This window comes from Myxocyprinus asiaticus, chromosome 10 (genome assembly GCF_019703515.2).
Source record: "Myxocyprinus asiaticus isolate MX2 ecotype Aquarium Trade chromosome 10, UBuf_Myxa_2, whole genome shotgun sequence".
NCBI classification, from domain to species: domain Eukaryota; kingdom Metazoa; phylum Chordata; class Actinopteri; order Cypriniformes; family Catostomidae; genus Myxocyprinus; species Myxocyprinus asiaticus.
Window position 1 is genome coordinate 36,944,616 of NC_059353.1, and position 24,998 is coordinate 36,969,613.

The 24,998-nt window shown below is 39.3% G+C and overlaps 1 protein-coding gene across 1 annotated transcript in view; it reads left to right on the forward strand.

Moving 5' to 3' along the window:
• Positions 1 to 24,998, forward strand: part of LOC127446903 (low-density lipoprotein receptor-related protein 1B-like) — a 491,131-nt gene that overhangs the window by 342,197 nt on the left and 123,936 nt on the right. Inside the window, exons 28-32 of the mRNA XM_051708221.1 lie at positions 7,043 to 7,287; positions 13,408 to 13,539; positions 18,802 to 19,029; positions 19,694 to 19,868; positions 24,162 to 24,256. Of these exons, the coding sequence (XP_051564181.1) occupies positions 7,043 to 7,287; positions 13,408 to 13,539; positions 18,802 to 19,029; positions 19,694 to 19,868; positions 24,162 to 24,256 (875 nt within the window). The remainder of the gene's footprint in view (positions 1 to 7,042; positions 7,288 to 13,407; positions 13,540 to 18,801; positions 19,030 to 19,693; positions 19,869 to 24,161; positions 24,257 to 24,998) is intronic.

The window sequence follows — 24,998 nt, forward strand, 5'->3', positions numbered from 1 at the left end:
TTCGGAGATCTTGTCCAGGGGAGTTGCGCTCGCCAGTAACCCCCTACCTACTGACAAGCAGTGCAATGGCCAGCTTGGCCACAAATGAAACATAGCCCCTTGAGGAGCTGTCGCTGCTTCTACTGATGCAAGACCGGGAGTCTGCCCACCTGCATGGGTTCTAGGTTGGAGCAAATATTAGGAAATGTGAGCGTAGGAGCAGGCAGATAATGAAAATCAGTGGACCGGGCAGATGGGTGTTGGCGTTGGCGATGTTCTCAGTGCTGAGCCAGGTGCTAATCAACCCAAATGACCAGGTCCATCTGGCTCCTCCTCCCCCGGGCAGTGATAGGTTCCCCTACTGAAGCATGACTGGGCCGAACAGTCGACAAATCACCACGTCGAAACCCAGGAACAAGGCGCAGCAAAGGCGTTCCCTGTCCCACATGGCGTCTCCCCAATCGGCAGCCCTTCCGGTGAGGCGCAGGATGGTATAAGCCACCTTCATCTTCTCAGTGGGGAAATCAGAGGACTGTGAAGAGAAGTACAGCGCACACTTGGACAGAAAGGTGCTGCATGATCCCTTACCTGAAAAGGGAGCCGATGGATGGATGCATGCATCTGAGCATAAAGAGGCGTGGGGAGCCAACAAAACCGATGGGAGCGTGTCCCAGGGCAAGCCCGGGGCAGAGTTGCTGAACCGCCGCGGTGAGCTCTACAAGCTGCGATACCATTATCTTCAACACGCAGCTCGAAACGGAGAGTTGATCCTGGTGCCACCTCAGCTGGGTCTCTTGCTGTGATAGGGAAGAGCGAAAATCAGTCACCTCCGCTGGGTCCCTGTGTGGCTGGTTTATTCTGTCTGTCACAAGATGGTCTGGACTCAAGATGGCGCCGAGTATGGCTGCTGCGTTGCGAGCTCCGACACAACTTAGCAATGGTTTGTTTGTTTTGTTTACAATTCTTATGTTTCTTGTCTTGGATGTTGCCTGCCTTATTGTCTACGACAGACAAACACTTTTGGACATTGGCTCAGCGATCTCACACCGTAAACCGGACTTCACATTCCTCAATGCCGACCCGCTGTTTACAAACACGCAAGCGGAGCCCTTTGTCTGGACAGCACGGCCGCGGAAACGCAGGAGGAAAAGGGGAAACAGAGCCGGCGTTCTCATCAGAGTAAGACGCCGCGCAAATCGACCCCCGCTACCCACTATTCTACTGGCAAATGTTCAGTCTCTGGATAACAAGCTCTGCGAGCTGAAAGCGCGGATCTCTTTCCAACGAGAGACGAGGGACTGCTGCGTTATCTGCCTTACGGAAACTTGGATGTCTGCGGAGATTCCAGACTCAGCCATTGAACCCGCGGGGTTTTCCATGCTCCGAGCGGACAGAGCGAAAGACCTCTCAGGTAAAACTAGAGGAGGTGGTGTGTGTTTTATGATCAACAAATCCTGGTGCGATCAGAGGAACATACATTCTATCAAGTCTTTCTGTTCTCCTGATCTGGAATTTCTTATGCTTCTGTGTCGACCATTCTGGCTACCGAGGGAATTCACAGCGGTCATTATCACTGCTGTGTACATCCCCCCACAAGCCGACACAGACCGGGCACTCAAGGAACTGTATGGGAGTATAAGTGAGCAGGAAACCGCGCACCCTGAGGCCGCGTTCATTGTGACCGGGGACTTTAATAAAGCCAGTTTAAAATCAGTCGCACCAAAATATCACCAGCACATTAGTTTCAACACACGAGGGGACCGGGTTTTGGACCATTGCTACTCTCCGTTCCGGGATGGCTACAAATCCCTCCCCCGCCCACCATTTGGAAAATCGGACCACTCTTCCATTCTGCTTCTGCCCGCTTACAGGCAGAAACTGAAACAGGAAGCACCCACCCTCAGAACGATCCAGTGCTGGTCGGACCAATCACCAATCAGACTCTACGCTACAAGACTGTTTTGATCGCACGGACTGGGAGATGTTCCGGTCCGCCTCTGATGACGACATCGAGCTTTACGCTGATAGCGTAATGTGCTTCATCAGAACGTGTGTAGAGGAAGTGATTCCGACCAGAACTGTGCGAATCTATCCGAATCAGAAGCCGTGGATCAACAGCGATGTTCGCGCAGCACTTAATGTGCGGACCTCCGCTTTTAATTCCGGGAACGCGGAGGAGCATAAACAAGCCAGTTATGCCCTCCGAAAAACTATCAAAACAGCAAAACGCCAGTACAGGAGTAAGATTGAAGGACAGTTTAACACCACCAACTCTAGAAGCATGTGGCAGGGAATTAACATCATCACGGACTTTAAAGGGAATAAAAACTCCGCCATGAACACCGCTGCCTCTCTCCCAGATGAGCTAAATACTTTTTATGCTCGTTTCGAGGGAAATAACACCGCCCTCGCGGAGAGAGCTCTCACGGCCGAAGCTACAGAGGTTAGTTCACTCTCCGTCTCTGTAGCGGATGTAACCCGATCATTCCGACGGGTGAATATCCGCAAAGCCGCGGGTCCAGACGGCATTCCGGGCCGCGTCATCAGAGCGTGCGCGAACCAGCTGGCTGGTGTTTTTACGGACATTTTCAACCTCTCCCTCTCTTTGTCTGTAGTCCCCACATGCTTTAAAACATCCACCATTGTGCCTGTTCCAAAACAATCGAAAATAACTTGTTTAAATGACTGGCGTCCTGTTGCTCTGACCCCCATCATCAGCAAATGTTTTGAGAGACTAATCAGAGATTACATCTGCTCTGTACTACCACTCAATCTTGACCCGCTGCAGTTTGCTTACCGTAACAACCGCTCCACTGATGATGCCATTGCATCTACAATACACACTGCTCTCTCCCACCTGGAAAAAAAGAACACTTATGTGAGAATGCTGTTTGTAGACTACAGCTCAGCATTCAACACCATAGTGCCCTCCAAGCTAGATGAGAAACTCCGGGCTCTGGGCTTAAACAGCTCGCTGTGCAGCTGGATCCTGGACTTCCTGTCAAGCAGACGCCAGGTGGTTAGAATAGGCAGCAACATCTCCTCATCACTGACCCTCAACACTGGAGCCCCGCAGGGCTGTGTTCTCAGCCCACTACTGTATTCCCTGTACACACATGACTGTGTGGCAACACATAACTCCAATGCCATCATTAAGTTTGCTGATGACACGACGGTGGTAGGTCTGATCACTGACAATGATGAAACAGCCTACAGAGAGGAGGTGCACACTCTGACACACTGGTGTCAGGAGCACAACCTCTCCCTCAACGTCAGTAAGACAAAGGAGCTTGTGGTGGACTTCAGAAGAAAAGACAGAGAACACAGTCCCATCACCATCAATGGGGCACCAGTGGAGAGAGTCAGCAGCTTCAAGTTCCTGGGTGTCCACATCACTGAGGAACTCACATGGTCCGTCCACACTGAAGTCGTTGTGAAGAAGGCTCATCAGCGCCTTTTCTTCCTGAGACGGCTGAGGAAGTTTGGAATGAACCGCCACACCCTCACACGGTTCTACACCTGCACTGTGGAGAGCATCCTGACTGGCTGCATCTCCGCCTGGTACGGCAATAGCACTGCCCACAACCGCAAAGCACTGCAAAGGGTGGTGCGAACTGCCAAACACATCATCGGAGGTGAGCTTCCCTCCCTCCAGGAAATATATACAAGGCGGTGTGTGAAAAAAGCTCGGAGGATCATCAGAGACTCCAGCCACCCGAGCCATGGGCTGTTCTCACTGCTACCATCAGGTAGGCGGTATCGCAGCATCAGGACACGCACCAGCCGACTCCATGATAGCTTCTTCCCCCAAGCAATCAGACTTCTGAACTCTTGATCTCCCACGATCAAAATACATCATCCCTGCACTTTATTACTCTTTTATCTCACACCGGACTGTCATAAATTATATTACTGTCATTATATTATGTCTCTCTTAACAACTGACTATCAACCGACAGCCTGAATGTCAATACAGTACAATACTGTACATTCTATATATATACTTTTTTCATATATATTTTAATTTTTATTGAATAATGTGTATCTATATAGTATCTATATAGTAAAAAACAAAAAAAAAAAAAAAAAAAAACAAAAACAGCATATTGTATACTGTGCAATGTATGTTATTATTGTATATTGTTGAGTGTAATTGTGTATAACAGATGTTTAAATTGTGTTGTGTTAATTTGATGTTTTAAGTTGTGTAATTATGTATAACAGACGTTTAAATTGTGCTGTGTTAATTTGATGTTTTAAGTCGAGTTTAATTATGTATAACAGATGTTTAAATTGTGTTGTGTTAATTTGATGTTTATTGTAGATTGGCGTATGTCTCATCACTGTCACGACTGCTATGTTGATCGGAACTGCACCCAAGAATTTCACACACCATTGCACTTGTGTATATGGCTGTGTGACAATAAAGTGATTTGATTTGATTTGATTTGATTTGATTTGAGTACTGGGGAAACAGGACCCAAGAGCAGAGGAGATAAATGTCAGTCTTTTATTAAACGGAAAATGCACTCAGCACCAGCTCGGTCGAGCTCAAAATAATAAAGCCAGGAGGGGAGGAGAGTGTGTCCATCAGTAGGTGTTGTAGTGGAAGTCCAGAAAGATCCGCTGAAGATAGGTGTGATGTGAAGCAACGCCCAAGACACAAGTTCCCCGACATGCAGGTAGATCATCCAAGGAATCCTCCACACTAAACAGGAGACAAACGTGAGCGGAACAGCAAACAATAAACCAGCAAACAAACAGGGGAAACATAAGGGATAAAATAGGGCGTGCAATCAGAGGAAGACAGGTGGAGCATTTGATAAATCCATTACCGTAATCGATGCCTCCCCGGGAGCATTCCCATGGAAACGCTGATTACGCTGTAGGGCTTTACTGGTTGTTTAGATCAGTGTTACTATCAGAAATAATTAATAATTATTTCTGTAGTTATTAATCAATATTTAAATTAATTAATTGGATCTAATTCATTAAACCTCATATGGGACTCCAGTAAATGTAGTGTGCTACGTTTAGGAGCAAGTTTGGTTATTAGCAATAATTAATAATTATCAAAGATAATTATTAATTATTAAAATCAATAGAACATTGATGAGAATCAATGTTAGCTTTTTTTTAATCCTTTAAATCAACAGTTATCAAAGATAATCGATGAAACATTAATTAAAATTAACACTAGCTTATTGATCATTCAAATTCAATCAAAGATAATTATCAATTATCAAAAATCAATAGAATATTACTAAGGATTAACATTGATGGGGCACCACCCTAGAATTAGGGACTAATAACCAAATAGTAAAACAGTCTCAATATTAGATTGTTTTCTTAGGAAAATCGGCATCCGAAGAATATCGATTTTCGGGAAAAAAAACAATGAATGAAGGTTTGAATCCGAGCACTGACATCCCGTCAGCATGACACAGGCGTATGCAAAACAAACCAAAACACTTCTCTTTGTAATATAAACAAAAGTTTATTTATGCAGTAATATCAATTAATAATTAATACAATGCAGTCAATAAACTTCCGACTTACAACTACAAACTAAACAGTGATATGATTAGATATGGAAATAAAAATAATCCTATAACACATAAGGTGTGTGACAGTGTGTGGGTGTGTGTGTCAGTGTGGTTAGTGAGAGAGAGAGAGAGAGAGAGAGAGATTATTAAGTGACAGCCCGAAAGCTGAGTTCGCGATAGGTGGAGATAAAGCAGCCGTGTTCATCACTCAGAGACGCGGTTTTATGAGCGGGGCTCGTAAAATTCCTGCGTTATTTGACTCTAATGGATGAACTCAGTTTCTATCTCACCCGCGATGGTGAAAATGCACAATAATCCAATTTGGTTGGACCACAATACAGCAAACAAATTCGTGATAATTAATACCCTGAGTATTAATAATGAGCGGACATGCCAATCCGTAAACTGTACAAGCAAAAACTTGAAACACAAGAATAACACGCTATAATATTCTATCTCTGCCCAGACGTAACCTCTTACTTGAATCGCATGAGGACACAGGTAGAATGTGTTTTCCTCCGTCCTTTAACTTTGACCCGGTTCCTTGAGGCCTTCCTCGCACTGTCGGGGGGCGGTACGGCTGTTGATTCTCGGCGGGCTGGCGGAGAACTCAGAAATGTCGACTTGATTGAAGATGGAAGAGAAATCTTTAATCTCTTCACTTCTGTAGGCCAATGGATGAAGATGCGAATTGCTCAGTGGTCTCCTTCGGATCTGTTAGAGTGTTCGGTTGAATACAGTAATCTCAACTCGTCCAGTGAGATGGAGATTGTATGGCCACAGTTTCAAGTCGGACATTACTCCCTTGTGCCACGAGGTTGCACCAGAGAGCAGCAAAAGGTATGTCTTTATTCGGTGAACGAAGTCGCTGGAAGCCACTCTGGAAGCATTTCAGAATTATTTGAACTCCTGATGATGTCATGTTTGAGGTACGTTCTGTTGTGTGCTTCATCCAATAGGAGTTGAGAGATCGATCCTTTAGTGAGCAAGGCTTCATGGATCTGTAGTCTGTTTTGGACTCCGTTTGTTTGATTTTGGCGCGATTTTTATCAGTATAATTTACGACATGGAATGTGTGGGGGCTGAGTTAGGTTTTACGACTGTTAGGCCTGCCTTTGTCTTCTATCTGAACACATGAGGCCCAACAACGCTTACCGACTCCACCTGTGAAACACGAGTGAGAGAGAACAAACAAACAACAGAATGAACCGGCAAATGCTGGAGCCATGACATGAACTTTATTAACTAACATTAACTTGAAATGGTGTAAAAAAAATGTATTGTTCATTGTTTGTTTATAATACCTAATGTGTTAACTAATGTTAACGAATGGAACCTTATTGTTACCAAAGTGTTACCAATATAATTTACAGTTTTAAGAAATAGATTGATGATCTTTTGTTATATCTCATCATAAAAGCTGTACAAGTACCTTCCTCAGGAAGTTGTCATCATTGTAAAACTGATGTTTTGGGCATAGAGCTCCAGTCTCACCTCTTGTTGTTCTTTCCCTGCAGCTCAGATGCAATATACTCAGCTCAGTATGATGGCACTGGGGTCATAGAGATCCTCAGGGGCCACGAGTACCTGTCACACCCTTTCGCTGTGTCTCTCTTTGGAGGAAGTGTGTACTGGACAGACTGGAGGACTAACACTTTAGCCAGAGCGAATAAATGGACAGGTCACAATGTTACTGTGATCCAAAAGACAAGTGCCCAGCCATTTGATCTGGAGATATACCATCCTAGCCGACAGCCTCAAGGTATGTTATTATTATGGGTTATAAATTATATAACAAAAGTCTCATCAATGTAAGGTCAATCTTAATACAATAATGTAAAATTTTTGTTTTTGATCAGTACACACAGCAGTGTGTGACCAATAAATATTAATCAACAAGAGTCAGTGTACAGTATGGATCTTAATCTTTGAGGTTTCAGATGGTACATATTGGGTCTGTTCCAAAGCCTAGTGAGCTGTCGCTGCCTGCTGCGCAGTTGCCTAATTAAGCAGCATCCTTACTTAAATTGATCCTTAACTAAAACACTGAAGTGCAAGACTCTGGAAAACAGCTAGATGCAGTGTAATGGTTGGAAAATGTCTGTGTAGCGCTATATATATATATATATATATATATATATATATATATATATATATATATATATATGCACATATTTAAATAGCTCAGATGGGCGCAAAAATGCATTCGTGTAAACTGCCTCTTAGAATTTTTCTAAAACAAGGTACCTTAGGAGGCTGCCAACCTTTTGGAACAGCCTCAGTGTCAGGAGCGCGCCTAAGATGCCTAAAAAAGGTGTACGGGGAGAGAGTTTACTAGCTTTTGGAACTGCATGTGATGTCTAAAATGTAAACATATGTAGATACACCGATGAACCAAAATATTATGACCGCCTGCCTAAGTTGCGAGGTGGAGCCACCGTGGATCAGACTTTCTGGTCCAGCACATCCCACAGATGGAATTTGGAGGCCAGGGCAACACCTCGAACTCTTCATCATGTTCTCAAACCATTCCCGAACAATGTGTGCAGTATGGCAGGGCGCATTATCCTTTTAAAGAGACTACTGCCATCAGGGAATACCATTGCCATGAAGGGGTATACCTGGCCTGCAACGATGTTTAGGTAGGTGGCACGTGTCAAACTGACGTCCACATGAATGGCCAGACCCAGGGTCTCCCAGCAGAACATTTCCCTCCACCAGCTTGTCGTCTTCCCACAGTGCATCCTGGTGCCATCATTTTCCCAGGTAAATGGCACACCCATTCATGTGATGTAAAAAAAATGGGACTCATCGGACCAGACAACCTTCTTCTACTGCTACAAGGTCCAGTTTGGATGCTCGCATGCCCATTGTAGGCGCTTTTGATGGTGGACAGGGGTCATTTTGGGCACTCTGACTGATCTGTGTCTATGCAGCCCCATACACAGCAGGGTGTGATGCACTGTGTGTTTTGACACATTCCTTCCGTAACCATCATTAATATTTTCTGTAACTTGTGCCATAGTAGACCTTCTGTTGTTTCGGACCAAACAGGATAGCCTTCAATGCCCTCATGCATCGATGAGCCTTGGGTGCCCAACACTCTGTCAGTGGTTTGTGGTTTGTGGTTTCTCTGACCACTGTTGGAAGGTACTCAACACTGCTGACTGGGAGCACCTCACAAGCCTTGCTGTTTCAGAGATACTCTGACCCAGTTGTCTGGCCATAACAATTTGGCCCTTGTCAAAGGCGCTCAGGTTTTTACTTCTGCCCATTTATCCTGCATTCAACACATTTACTACGATAACTGAATGTCGTCTTACCATCTAATCTACCCAGACCTTGACATGTGCCCTTGTTAGGAGATAATCAATGTTATTTGCTCACGTTTTGGCTCATCAGTGTACACTGTGTATTTATTAATTAAAATAGAAAACTGAACTAATGTTGTCTAACAACCAAGTATGTAAATATCGTACTAAATTGTGGGCAAGGTCACTGAAAAACACTGAGAGTAATAAAATCCATTGAAATCAAAGAGGTTAATAACAAATCTATCATGCTGAAGGTGTTGCTTGAACAAAAGACCGACACAACCTTGTTGCCATAGTGACCAGTTCTGTTTATTATACATGAAACAGGCATTACAGTTCTCTTGCATTTAATTTATGGAGGTATCTAGACATGAAACCTTAAGAGAAATCTGAAAAACTTTGCACCTTCAGGCTGAGAATTCAAATGTTCCAAATGTCTAAAACTCTTATTTGACACTCTTTCTTCTTACCGTGAATACCAGATGAGCTTATTCTATAAGCAAACCACATTACAGTTAGCCTTGCAAATTTCATGCTGACCACTAACATGCTGAGCTGCATGTTATTCAAAAAATAATGTTCAGATTTTGTTCAGGAAACACAGAGTGAAATTTCCCTACATGTGCTCGACAGGGCGAGGATTAATTTGATCCGATTCCCGCTGATCATTCATTCCTTCTGCCAATCTGGAAATGGCCAAACGGCTCCAATGAGTGCAGCTGAATAATTGAAAAAGGGGGTCATGCGGAGAATACGCAGGCTTGACGTGGGCTCAAGATGTGTTCTTTCCTCAACCCAAATTAATTTTAAATGTTTCATGGTAAAGTGTCAAACAGGGTTTTCTCTGTTCTGCAGCCAGGAAAGGCAGCAGTTTATCTTCTGTTAAGCAGACAGTACTCGCAGTGACTGCTTGCATCTTTGAAGAAAAAAAAAATGTGCAAAGATCCTTTGTGACATGCATTACTCTATCTAAAACTATGCAGAATAGCATTTTACATTATATATAATTATTATATATATGAAGCTTTTATTAACTCATACTAACTAAGAGACTACATGGAATATTTTTACTTTAAAAAAATAAACAATTTTCACCTTAGGACCTTTTAAAATGAACTAGTGAAAAATCTAAATTTAATGCAATACTTCACCCAAAAACAAAAATTATTTAAAAAAATGTGAGCATCTCTCATGGTGTTCATGAATGTGCAACAAATATTTTAACTGAAAAAATAATTCTTTTAAAATTATTTTATGGTACTTTTGGGATACAGGTTTGGATCGACATGAGGCTGAGTGAATGATGACAGTATTTTCATTTTTGGGTGAACTTTTCTTTTAAACCTAAAATCTTGATGTTACTAAAAACAGTTTCAATGACATATGTTAAAGGTGCACTCAGTAACTTTTGTCTTTGTGTCGTCTTGGACTTATACTGACAACCAGCGGCTTGGATGCAGCATAATTTAAAATCAGTAGTTTTCAGATTCAGATGCTATTGTAGAAATTTAGTATACACAGTGAGCCATGATTACTTTAATCAATGAGTGAAAGTGTCAAATAACAGGACGGTTACTGAGATTAAGCGAGTAGTATTCGGCTGGTCATGTGATTCTAACATGGCAGCCCCTAAGTGTGGACCCTCTCCATGTAGAATAAATCAGATTGTATAGGGTTACTAATATGACTGGAGTATTCCTACATATATTGCAAAATTATAATTCATGTCTTTAGGAGTTAAACTTTTTTAATGAGGAAAAAAATTACTCAGTGCACCTTTAACTAACCAGATTTTTAATTAATTTTTTATCCCCTTTTCTCCCAATTTGGAATGCCCAATTCCCACTACTTTGTAGGTCCTCGTGGTGGCACGGTTACTCACCTCAATCCTGGTGGTGGAGGACAAGTCTCAGTTGCCTCCACTTCTGAGACAGTCAATCTGTGCATTTTATCATGTAGTTCGCTGTGCATGACACCGCAGAGATTCTGCATGTGGAGGCTCATGCTACTCTCTGCGATCCTTGCACAATATATATATATATATTATGTTATATATATGTGTGTGTGTGTGTGTGTGTGTGTGTGTGTGTGTGTGTGTGTGTGTGATTTTTAAAACATCAGATTAACACACATTATTTTTATTTCAAAGTGTGCCAGGTGTCCAGATGTTCAAAAATGTAGCCCTCTATAAATGTTCATCAGCCGGAATAATCTCATTTGCATCATTTCAACCAGCCCAGAGCTTTAGGGAGCCCTGCCAAAGCATCTAATGTCTCCTGCCATGGCACCGGGTGACTGTTTTACACAGATAAGTGTCAACAAATTGTGCTCTGTAGCCAAGGAAGCCAATAAGTACGGCAAATCCAGTTTAAAAGAGCCCATGGGAAAGTCTGGCTATTAAAAGTGTCCAGACTCTAGGATCTGGCCCTTAACAATCCATGGCGATTGTGTTTATGTTTGGCTCCTGCAGTTCTAACATTGTAATGGCAGACCTTGGAATGTCTGTGGGCCTTGAGAAGGGGCTACACCAACCAGCCTAATGGGCTGAGACTTCAGGCGTCAACTAGCACGTTGCAAATGCATTATGTGTGGTTTAAAAAGATCGACACTTGTTTGGAAGGTTCCCATTTTTAGTGCCTGTGTGGCCTGAAGTGGTGTAAGCACTTCCCCAGCTCTGTGCTGAGAAGCAGACCACTTCAAATAACTGTTGGAGGTTGCAGACAGGCTGTATCTTTCCCTATTCATACAGAGATGAAAACAGTGAAAATACAAATTATAGCCTATTTCATGTCCACTTTAATATAGCAATTCTATGTGCAAGGTAAATTCAAATTGTTTTATGAAATCTGTGGCTGATTTATGAGGTCGAGTCGGTACTTCCAAATCATGTGTTTCTATTGTGAGTCAAGTGCACCCGCACTGTTTGTACAGTATTTATTCAGCCATTTAACAGCCATAATTCCCCTGCAGACCAACTGAATGTATAATTAATTCTATGGGATTCTAGGATATAATTTAGTCACTTGAAATTATTTGTTATTCTCACTTGCAAATATATGCTAGCTACATAAGTTCAACATCGGAAGGAAATAATGGGCCTCTTTTCAAAGTCCCATTGGATCAATTATTTACAAGATGCAACTACATTTGATGTTAACTGCATCCAGTTGATTGGGGTTTGAGCACGGGTTGAAGCCTCTCTACAACAGGCAGTATTCCCGTGTACTAACCTACAATGGTTATGCAGATCAGTTTTTAATGTAAGAATTGAAGGGTAACTCCCAAGTGCAGTGAAGTTCCAGAAGAATAGCAGCCAAACTGTATACAACCATTGTTATATACTGCAAATAAACTTGTAAATAATACCGTAAAGTAAACTTTTAGACAGGTAACGTTTTAATAGAATGGCAATATAATGTCTTAAGTGTCAACATTTAATTAAACATTAATCAAATAGTATTAAATTATAATAGTAGTATAATTAAGAAAAAATATTTGTTATTAATAAAGTATATAGTATGTACAGTATATATAATATTATGAATTAATTTAATATTTTAATACATATTTAATTTATTATGAAATATTTTAACAAATATAAATTTAATAGACCTATACGATGACTGAAATATCTCATCTTCTCATTCCAGCTGCCCTCCTGATGTGTAGTGCTTGAATAGGTAGAGAAAGGTCTGATGGTTAAGCACACCAGTGACCTTCTAGCCATCTCTAGATGGTGATGAACCTCTAGATGAACATCACCTTCAGATGAAATATAGCAGAAACTGAACTGAGGCCCCATCTACATAGATGCTCTTACCAGATGTCATAATGTGCTGTGCTGTCAGAAGTACTAAGAGTTGTCAGCACTTTTCTTTCATTGATGAAATAACCTAAGCTCTTCACTATACCATGAAATCAAGATTAATGTTTTCATGGCAAGGTTGCAGTTGCAGTGTTTTATACACATTTGTTTGTGTTACTCTTTTTAACGCAGAGATCTTTATCCTTAAATGTTACACATCTCATATCGAATGCCATCCTTTATACAGTGAGCAAAATTTTTTAAATCAAAACAATCTTAGATTTTAGCTTTTTCAAAGTAAGTCACCCTTTGTTCAATCAACTTCGTGAGGTGCCACAAAAATTATTTTTAAACGATATTGAATATGTTCCCATGCGTGGACACTTGTTGGCTATTTTCCCCTCACTATCCAGTTCAGTACATTAATTTGAAATATATATATATTTTGTTTGTTTATTTATGTATAGAATTTTCTTTCTTTTTTTTTGTCTAGTTATTTCAAACAATTAAGCAAAAGGTTTTTAAGATCATGAAACATACATTTAGCCATGTGTTGAAATCATTAACTGGTAGTGTAATTATATTGGTTTCACTGCTGCTTGTTTCTGTGTGTAATAGTAACTTGAACACAGCTTATTCAATTGATGTCAGCAACAGTTGTTGCTGGTTCCTTATAAAAGAGCTGCTCTCCTGAAGCAAATCAAAGGATGTGATATTGATTTTACTTGGTGTGTTTAAATGCATTTCACCTTGGGTTTTTCAGCCTCAAACCCATGTGAGGGGAACGATGGAAAAGGCCTTTGCTCCCACCTCTGTCTCATTGATTACAACTTCACAGCCTCGTGTTCCTGTCCTCATCTCATGAAGCTCTCCTTAAACAACCGCTCTTGTGTGGGTGAGTATGTACTATAGGGTCTCTCTTTACAAACAGAACACATATTCTAAAGAAAAGGGACGGTCATGAGGCTTTACTCATTTAGTTTCATCTATCAACCAGTTTGTGTGTGAATGTGTATAACTGTGAACTGGTTTTAGCTTATTGGAGGAAGTATTGAGTTTTATATGTTTAAGGGTTCCCACAGTCAAAAACAAAACAAAAAAGTAATGGAAACTGAAAGAAATTTGGTTAGGTCTGGACAATTTATTTTAAGACACAATCATAATAAACTATTTAATTGTCTGTTTTGTTTGTCAATTACAGAGAAAGCTTAATACATATACAACTTAAGAAGTCATTAATTCATACTGAACTTAATACAAGGGTAGAGTGGAATAAATAATACAATATTCTAAATATTAAAACACATCATATAACATTTAAAGGTGCACTCAGTAATTTTTTCCTCATTAAAAAGTTTAACTCCTAGTGACAAATGTTTATATTTGGATCAAGGAGGAAGCGGAATCCGGTTTCCACAGTCCATGTGAGTCAGGGTTTATCATCAAATAAAACAGATATGGCTCCAGACTAAAACAATGACTTAGGAGCCATTGGCTCCTAAACTGAAACATTAAGGAGCCTGTGGTGAGCAGGGCGGATCTGAGCGGCGTCTGGGAAGAGCGAGGCCGGGAAGATAAGTGGCAAATGACTTCACCTGTGAGCCACACCGGCCTCACGTTTCAGCGAGGGGAGGCAGGAGTATTTAAGGAGAAGAGACAGCGGTAGACGAGAGAGAGATGCACGAAGCTTGTCCGCATTCTTGTTGTGTGTGTTTTATGATTTGACGTAGCTGGCTGAAAAGCAGTGCGTGTTTTTGTTTCTTTATACACTGAAAAGCGTTATTAAATGTCTATGTGTTTGTAGAGCTGGTCCTAGCTTCCTCCTTTCCCATCTTTAATTGTTACAGAGCCAAATGGCTGTTTTTTAGTCACCAATTCACAAAATTGCTCGATTTAGATTGCTGATCAGAAACAAGATAGAAAGCCAAAGAAAAGACAGCTGATAACCCATTAATCAGAAGTTTAATAAACAGAATATATTGTTGAGAAGATAAGTTGCATTCCCTTTTGTCTCAAATGTTCACACCCCTTTCATAATTTATACAAATAAGAGATAAAAGATTTTTTTTTTATTTAGTACTGCTCTACAGAATCTACATTACAGATAATTACATAAAGTATAGTATGCATATAGTAGTGTGTTGCCTTCTTGAGCATCAGTGAATGTTTGCAACTTGTGTATTAGTTGTGTACACATTCCTCAATTGTCCTAAGTGTCAAAAGCTTGATATATAAATAATTATTTTTATTTTTTTTCAATATTGCCTTAAGTCTTTCTTTGCGGATAATGGATGGCCCAGACACAAAGACTACAAGAGTGCAAACTGAAAGAAATTCCAGATGCAGTTTATTGTGCTACTCCAATCCCAATCAATAATTACCAGAATACGGGACTTTTAATTATAAAGAAGCCTGAAATACACTTGGTACTCTTATTTTGCAATGTCTGCACTCCCAGATGTGAGGACACTGACGGCTGATTCGCTGAGAAAGTGAATCTGATTCAAACTGCTTACATGATCTCCTGAGTTCAAGCCCTCAGTTCTTTTCTGCTGGCGGTGCTCCTCTAGACTGCGGCCGACCTGCTGCAGGATGGCTTTCTTCAGCTCGAGTTACCTCAGGAGGTTGTCGACCGGGAGTTGTTGGGCCATGAGTTGGGCCTCCCCGGTCAGCAGCGGTAACAGGTGGACTGCCCATTGTGCCCGCGGCCATTCCAGAGCTTGGGCCGTGCACTCGAAGAGCTCCAGAAAGGCCTCTGGATCGTCTTGCTCCCCCATCTTTGCAAGCATCACATGGGGGTTCGCTGCTGCCGGGGTAGCGGGGTGTGCCCCCTCCTGAGGTACCAAGCTCCGCAAAGCCTGTCGGTCCTCCTCTTTGCCTCGAAAGAGCGCCTTGAACCGTTGTTGCTGTTCTGCCCGCAGATCCATGATGGCCTGGTGTTGAGCCTGGTGGATGCTGGCGAGGGATCGCAAGACTTCCTCCAGTGGCGAAGATCACTCCACAGCAGTATACCCTTTCTCCTTATCCTGGATTGTGGCACCAGTGAAAAAAAATTTCGTATTTGGATCAAGCAGGAAGTGGAAGCCGGTTTCCAAAGTCCACATGAGTCAGGGTTTATTATCAAATAAAACAGAAATCGCTTTTCAGCTTACACTCAAACAAAGGTATGCTTTCCAGCTTACACTCAAACAAAACACTCTGGAACAGACAAAAAGTCTCTGGTCTGTATCTCTCTTCCTCTCTCTGTGGACTGGGCTGACTTTTATCTCCCCCGACTCTCACTGTGTACATAGAAATGGTAATTAGTCACAATTCATCTCAGGCGGATGTCCTTACCGCATTCTCTCTCCCCAGATGGGTGCTTGACCACACCTTCACCTCCACACTCCTAACAACATGAATTATAAATTTGCAATGTATATAGGAAATAATGACCACTTACATTCAAATGAAGGCTCCAGTAATTTCAGTAACCTTAAAAGCTGTTTTATTCTACATGGAGAGGGTCCGCAAATGGGGGCTGCCATGATAGAATACTATTCGCTTAAAGGAATAGTTCACCCAAAAATGAAAATTTGCTGATAATTTACTCACCCTCAGGCCATTCAATGAGTATCTGAGTTTCTTTATTCATCAAAACAGAATTTAAGATTTTTAGGATTCCATTTCAGGCCTCCTCCTTTAAACGATGCAAGTGAATGTACTCCATTTTTTTGCTTATTTAGGGTGCATCAAAATAATCCACACGACTACAGTCAACAAATAAAGTCCTTCTGAACCCAAACGATTGATTATTTTTAGAAACAAAACAATATTTATATACTTTTTAACTACAAATGTTCACTTCCGTACATCTCTGTGACGTGTGCTCATGAGAGGGATGACGTAAGCTCGTTGGTAAGGTCACACATCACATGGAGGAGGAGGCAGGAAGCATGTCATTGTTTACAAGAGAAACTTGCACAGATGGAGTAAAAAACAGTAAAGCGCTAAAGAGTATTAACTTTTATAAAGCCTTGAATATTCCCTTTTGAATCTTAATATTATATGCATTGTATATTGTATAATTTATAGCCTTTTGAATTCTGTATATTGTCGATATACCTTTTTGTAAGTATTTTTTTTTTTATTTTAGTTTATTTCTTATGCTTTCAGTTGGTTTGACTGTCATGTTATGTTGATTAAAGCAATAATAATAATTTAGAAAAAAGAAAGAAAAAGAAACTTGCACAGAGCACAGACCAAGTGCCGTTCACAAACCAAAACAATTTCAAAACAATATATATATATATATATATATATATATATATATATATATATATATATATATATATAAAAATAATCATTTCCAAATAATAATAATAATAAAAAACATTACTGCAGTAAATAACCATCCTTTATTTCGGAGCAATGCCATTGCGTTATCCACTTGTGCTTTTTCTTTAGAAGAAATTTATAGGCTATATGACTGTCAAGAATTCAAGCCACACAAGTTGTAGTTAGCGAAACCAAGTGCGTGAGAGTTTTTGTGAGATTCACAGAATTTACACAGTGAGATCAATGGTACAGGTGATTTCACACAGAAGAGAAGCTTCACAAACGTATTTATGCAGGCAGTGATGAGTGAGTGAATTGAGTGCAGATGCGGTGAATTAGAAATCGGGTGATGAGCGGAGTACTGAGGGAGGTGTGACAATGACAAAGCTTTCACACATACCTGAGTTCACTGGAAAAACAGCACGGGCACAGCCGATGAATTCAGATATCGAGCCTTTGTTTCTTTCAATGGTCTGAAATCCTCAGGGGTAAAATGTTCACTGCACACCCTCCAATATTTGAGAGAATGTAGGGGTGTACTGATATCCAGGTTCAGCGCGATAAGCCAGAGCTTCAATCGCTCATGGTCATATATAGGCAATCGATGAAAAGTTAATATTTTTCCTGCCGTGCATTTTCTTTTTTGAAGGTTGAAGCATCCAGGATACATACACCAAATGACCATTTTGAACAACACACTTATACAAATACAAAACTACAGCAAAGACAATTAAACTTTTGTACAGCGCACCTTCTCTTGTAAACAATGATGCGCTTCCTGCCTCCTACTCCTCGTGACGCGTGACCTTACCAACAAGCTTACGTCATCCCTCTCATGAGAGATGTATGGAAGCGAACATTTGTAGCTAAAAGGTATATAAGTATTGTTTTGTTTCTAAAAATAATCAATCGTTTGGGTTCAGAAGAACTTTATTTGTCGTCTGGAGTCGTGTGGATTATTTTGATGCACCCTAAATATGCATTTTGGACCATCTAAAAAATGGAGTACGTTCACTTGCATCATTTAAAGGAGGAGTCCTGAAATGAAATCCTAAAAATCTTAAATTCTGTTTTGATGAAGAAAGAAACTCAGACACATCTTGGATGGCCTGAGGGTAAGTACATTATCAGCAAATTTTCATTTTTGGGTGAACTATTCCATTAATCTCAGTAACCATCCTGTTATTTGACACTTTCTCTCATTGATAAAAAGTAATCATGGCTGACTGTGAATACTAAATTTCTATAATGGCATCTGAAACTGAAAACTATTGATTTTAAATGATGTTGCATCCAAGCCGCTAGGTGTCAGTTTAAGTCCAAGATTACACAAAGACAAAAGTTACTGAGTGCACCTTTAATAAATAGTAAATAATAAAAAATAATATATATATATATATATATATGTTTGTTTTTTTTGTTTTTTTTTATTTTCATTGCATTCATGGACATTAAAACCTCTTCAACTCTGGGGCATTTTTGGGCTGCTGCCTTCCAGAGACCAATCTTTTAAGCGGAAACTTTTTTTTGCGACATAGTGCCCCGTTTTGGACCGGCCAGTAGGTCCGCAGAGTTGAAGAGGTTAGTGTACAAAGATCGCAGACATTTTAAACAATTAGGCCTATCTATAGCCAATAAACTTTCATATATTTTTCTATGTGCTCATCTCTAAAATATTTAATTTGGTAGAAATTCTCTTTGTGAGTCTAATTTATATAAAACGATCACTAAAAATTCAATTATTCAGATTCCTCATTCAGTAATCATGAAGGATTGGAAAAGTTATGGAAATTCATTGGTTAAAATGTATTGAATATGTTGTTTTTAAAAATGTTTTCAGCATTGAAGAAGTTCCTACTATATGTGAGGAGGTCAGAGATTCGTGGAGTGGACATTGATAATCCATACATGAATGTCATGACTGCTTTGACTGTTCCTGATATTGATGATGTCACTGTGGTGGACTTTGATGCTCTTGAGGAAAGGTTATACTGGGCAGATGTTAAGACTCAAACAATAAAGCGCTCATTCATCAATGGAACAGGCCTTCAAACAGTCATTTCTGGAGGTCAGTCAATATTCTCAACAAGAACTCTAAAAACATCCTTTTTAACATTGCATTCAGTGCTTTCTTTTGGTTCTGTTATGTTTTTGTTTTTACAAATTCATTACGGATGATTGTTCACTCTGATGGTTGTGGATATTCCTTCAATTAGCATCCACTAAGTGACAGTTATTTTATTTCTAGGCTGTTAATAAGCTTTTCTATACTTGTTTCTCTGCTGCCAGATTGTGGGGTTGTGCTGCAATATCGTCTTTGTTTATTCCTTTTGATCACACTTGGGCCTAAATATTTTTTTTATTTTATTATTATTATTATTATTGTTATAAGAAGACTTTGTTCATAAGAGGTTTGTGGCATTAAAACAAATGACAGTTGAGAGAATGCACTAAAGAACATAAATAATATATTTTGTGATAGTAGAGCTTGTTTGTGAAGTTTTCTCAGTGGATTGCTTCTCCAAACTGCATATCCTGAATGCTGTTATCAAGCACAATGTGTTTCTTCAACCTTCTCAAAGTGTTCAAAATGCAAATCATGTGTCACTGTTAGTTATTTTCACAGTGTGGATAACTTTCGCCATAAGCAAAGCCATTTTATTACAGTATGCACAGAAGTGCTGTAGTTGTGATGTGCCATCCATGGTAATGGCCATCTCTGGTATGTGCAGATATTCAAAACTGCCGAGGGCTGGCAATAGATTGGGTGTCAAGGAACATGTACTGGCTGAGTTCTGAGAATGAAGAGACGCAGATCAATGTTGCCCGACTAGACGGATCTCTGAAAACCTCAGTCATCCATGGTATTGACAAACCAAAGTGTCTGACTGTGCACCCAGCCAAAGGGTAAGCACCACATATGATTAAGAAAGAATTGTTATATATATATATATATATATATATATATATATATATATATATATATATATATATATTTGTTTTAGTTTCTTATTTTTTTATTAGTTAGAGGGGAAAACAAGTTATTTGGAAGTGAGGAGCAAAATGTATTTAAAGTCAGCATTAATCCTAAATTGACCCCATTTTTTTAATTAATTTTTTTCTTGTTCATTGTTCTTGGTCTTTATTGTGCATGATTCATCTGTGCATTCTATATACATATATATATATGTATATATATATATATATATATATATTAGGGCTGTCTATTTAATGTGTTAATTCAGTGCGATTAATTATATAAAAAATAACGCTTTAAAAAAAAATTATGCAATGATGGATAATTGATATGGAATATTCCTTCCATCTGAGCAATTCAAGCTTGAAGTATGACCTGTTTTCTCCAGGGGGCAGTAAGCGAAACTTCAGCTGTTTGGCAACGCGCTTATACAGAGAACAAACCACACTCACCGAAAGCAGACATCACAAGATGAGAACGAACACATTCTTGCGTTCAAGACATATTTTTCTAAGCTTCAAACTATGTTTAACTTGACACAGCCACCTAAAAACAGTATGTTTATGATGCAACGTAAATGAGATGCTCCAAAAGCATCTGACGCAGGTGTGCATTGATGCATCCTTAGAAAGCCCTCATAATAAATCTATCTCGGACTGATTGACGAATTCAATTGCAAAATAGATTGTGTGAACTGTAGGCCAATGATAGGCAGATGACATAAGTTCAATAATATGGAAATAAACAAAATATTGCATACTAAAGCCACTTTTTGTATTGTATTTTTGGTAACACTTTACAAAAAGGTTCTATTTGTTAATATTAGTTAATGCATTAGGTATCATGAACAAACAGTTAACAATATATTGTTTACAGCATTTATTCTTTGTTAATATTCGTTAATAAAAATACAATTGTTGATTGTAAGTTCATGTTAGTTCATAATGCATTTACTAATGTTAACAAACACAACCTTTGATTTGTGAAATGTATTAGAATATGTTGAAATTAACATTAACTAAGATTAATAAAAGCTGTAAAAGTATTGTTTATTGTTAGTTTGTTAACTAATGTTGTTAACTAATGTTAACAAATAGAACCTTATTGTAAAGTGTTACCGTCTTTTTTAATGCTTTACTTGTGTGCCACAATGATGTAATGCATTTTAATTACTTATATTATATATATTTTTTATAATATATATTTTATTTATAATGAATTAAATATAACTATAAGTATTTAATCATTATTTATTGAAATATTGTTATTTGAAGGGCTTTCTAAGCAAATATTTATATATGCGATCAATTGCGATTAATTCAATTAATTAATCGGCATACCATGTAATTAATTTGATTTAAAAAAAAAAGGTGATTGTCAGCCCTAATATATATATATTTATAAAGTTCTTCCAATCTTTCATCAAAATGTGCTCCGCCTCTGAAACGGCCTTCCTTTTTGGCTGACTTTTAAAAAAATCCCATCAATTCTCAATGAATAAAATCAACCCCCGGCCTACATTTTTTTTCTCATAGAATATCCTGTATCACTATGAAATATTTCAGAGCATGGAAGTAAAATGAGTTGTGATTGGAGTTTCATGTTGACTTAAATGTATTTTCCTTTTTTATTGATTGCCCTTTTTATTTTGTCATGTGTTCCTCTAATGCAGTAAAAATCCACAAGATGCCTTAAGCCCCATTCACACATGCAGCGACTTTATCAATTGATGCTGCTACCATGACGTCGATAGTGGGCAATCCTACTGCTGTCGCTCTAAGGTTATTTGTGGACTGCACGTCTGGCCATATATTTAGAAAATATGATCACAGATGAGACATATTGCTGCTAAAAATTTTATAAGATAATAAGATAATAATTATTATAAGATAATTCTAATGTGACAAGGAATTAGTTGTCTTGTCGTTAAAAATGTACATTCTGCAGTGGAGAGTGGGTTTATATATATATATATATACAGGTGCATCTCAATAAATTAGAATGTCGTGGAAAAGTTCATTTATTTCAGAAATTCAACTCAAATTGTGAAACTCGTGTATTAAATAAATTCAGTGCAGACAGACTGAAGTAGTTTAAGTCTTTGGTTCTTTTAATTGTGATGATTTTGGCTCACATTTAACAAAAACCCACCAATTCACTATCTCAAAAAATTAGAATATGGTGACATGCCAATCAGCTAATCAACTCAAAACACCTGCAAAGGTTTCCTGAGCCTTCAAAATGGTCTCTCAGTTTGGTTCACTAGGCTACACAATCATGGGGAAGACTGCTGATCTGACAGTTGTCCAGAAGACAATCATTGACACCCTTCACAAGGAGGGTAAGCCACAAACATTCATTGCCAAAGAAGCTGGCTGTTCACAGAGTGCTGTATCCAAGCATGTTAACAAAAAGTTGAGTGGAAGGAAAAAGTGTGGAAGAAAAAGATGCACAACCAACCGAGAGAACCACAGCTTTATGAGGATTGTCAAGCAAAATCGATTCAAGAATTTGGGTGAACTTCACAAGGAATGGACTGAGGCTGGGGTCAAGGCATCAAGAGCCACCACACACAGACGTGTCAAGGAATTTGGCTACAGTTGTCGTATTCCTCTTGTTTAGCCACTCCTGAACCACAGACAACGTCAGAGGCGTCTTACCTGGGCTAAGGAGAAGAAGAACTGGACTGTTAACCAGTGGTCCAAAGTCCTCTTTTCAGATGAGAGCAAGTTTTGTATTTCATTTGGAAACCAAGGTCCTAGAGTCTGGAGGAAGGGTGGAGAAGCTCATAGCCCAAGTTGCTTGAAGTCCAGTGTTAAGTTTCCACAGTCTGTGATGATTTGGGGTGCAATGTCATCTGCTGGTGTTGGTCCATTGTGTTTTTTGAAAACCAAAGTCACTGCACCCGTTTACCAAGAAATTTTGGAGCACTTCATGCTTCCTTCTGCTGACCAGCTTTTTAAAGATGCTGATTTCATTTTCCAGCAGGATTTGGCACCTGCCCACACTGCCAAAAGCACCAAAAGTTGGTTAAATGACCATGGTGTTGGTGTGCTTGACTGGCCAGCAAACTCACCAGACCTGAACCCCATAGAGAATCTATGGGGTATTGTCAAGAGGAAAATGAGAAACAAGAGACCAAAAAATGCAGATGAGCTGAAGGCCACTGTCAAAGAAACCTGGGCTTCCATACCACCTCAGCAGTGCCACAAACTGATCACCTCCATGCCACGCCGAATTGAGGCAGTAATTAAAGCAAAAGGAGCCCCTACCAAGTATTGAGTACATATACAGTAAATGAACATACTTTCCAGAAGGCCAACAATTCACTAAAAATGTTTTTTTTATTGATCTTATGATGTATTCTAATTTTTTGAGATAGTGAATTGGTGGGTTTTTGTTAAATGTGAGCCAAAATCATCACAATTAAAAGAACCAAAGACTTAAACTACTTCAGTCTGTGTGCATTGAATTTATTTAATACACGAGTTTCACAATTTGAGTTGAATTACTGAAATAAATGAACTTTTCCATGACATTCTAATTTATTGAGATGCACCTGTATATTTACAGTAACTACAGCAGTGCTCAGTGCATTAAATCATAACCAGATGAACGATCCTGTAATGTACGAAATCTATGAATCAAACTCAGACTGCCAACAGTTTCTAAATCGTCATTCTAATTTGACAAAGATGAACATTCTTCAGGGGAAAGAGAGTTATATAACCTGTAGCAGTATTCACTGCATACCATCATTAACTAGATTACAATGTACTGTATGAATTAAACTCACTCAGACTGCAAACAGTTTCTTTTCCACAGATCATTTTTTATATATCCATATGGTTAGAGACAAATCATAGTAGAAATGTGAAATCACTCTCAGCAATTTTAATTCTCCTCTGTCCTGCCTCCACTTGACTAAAGTATCTCACAGGAGACGGATGACGTGAGCTCCACTGACACGTCTTCTCTCCTATTGGTAGTCTCTGCCAAAAGTCACTCCTCATTTGCATAAATTTCTCAACTTTCTGATGTCGCTGGACACGCCCACATCTAGTCACCAGAGCTCGCTTTTGCTTGTGTTGCCAGAAGTCGCTAGCTCTCATTGATAATGAATGTGATCGTGTCGCTTTGGCACTAGAAGTTGCTGCATGTGTGAACGGGACATTAGGAATCTTAAATTTACCTTGACATATACTTTGTGTTTTATGTTCTAGAAAAATTTACTGGACTGATGGAAATACAATAAATGTAGCCAACATGGATGGAAGTAACAGGAAGGTTCTTCATCAGAACCAGAGAGAACCAGTCGGTATGTCTCATTTCAGCAGTCTATAAACAACACTTCTTAACCAATGTTGTGAGTTTGTGGTGGGACAGCTTGTTTATCTGACCAATGGCAGAACGAGGGAGTGTTTGGGGAAACCTGTTTGAAAACAATCATTATTTTTGCAATTCCGTTTGGTGCCACTAGTAGTGCAAAAGAGACAAATCTTAATATGTCTCCCTTAAGTACTAGCAAGATACTTTTAATACAGTAAAAAAAAAAAAAAAGAAAAAGACAGATCGCACTATCAGTACTTCAGCTTAAGTAAAATTTATCTGAACTTCTTACACCCTTGTACACTCATTTGTAAATAATTTACATACGCCTCCAACATTTGTCTTCGAGTTAAAAGTCTTGCCTGTTGCTGTTGGGAGTATATCATGCACTGACCCTTTTCAGTCAGAGCTGTCTTGAGGCTCAATTGAAATATCCTTCACTTGTCACAATCAGTTTTCCCACTCTGTCAAACTCTTCCCATGTCCACTTTTGAAACAGGTTTTAGACAGAGATGCCTTTTAGTGAAATGTAAATTGGGTAATTTTGGAGACTGAATTCACACTTAAAAATGCTGCAATGACTTTTGGTGACATTTTGAACAGTATAACCCTTTTGTGAAATGTTTTGCTTCATTTATTTATTTATTTTTAATTATTGTCAGTTGGTTTGATATTGCATCATGTAATTCAAAAACATTCATACACTTTTAATTGTGACTTAAGTGCCAACA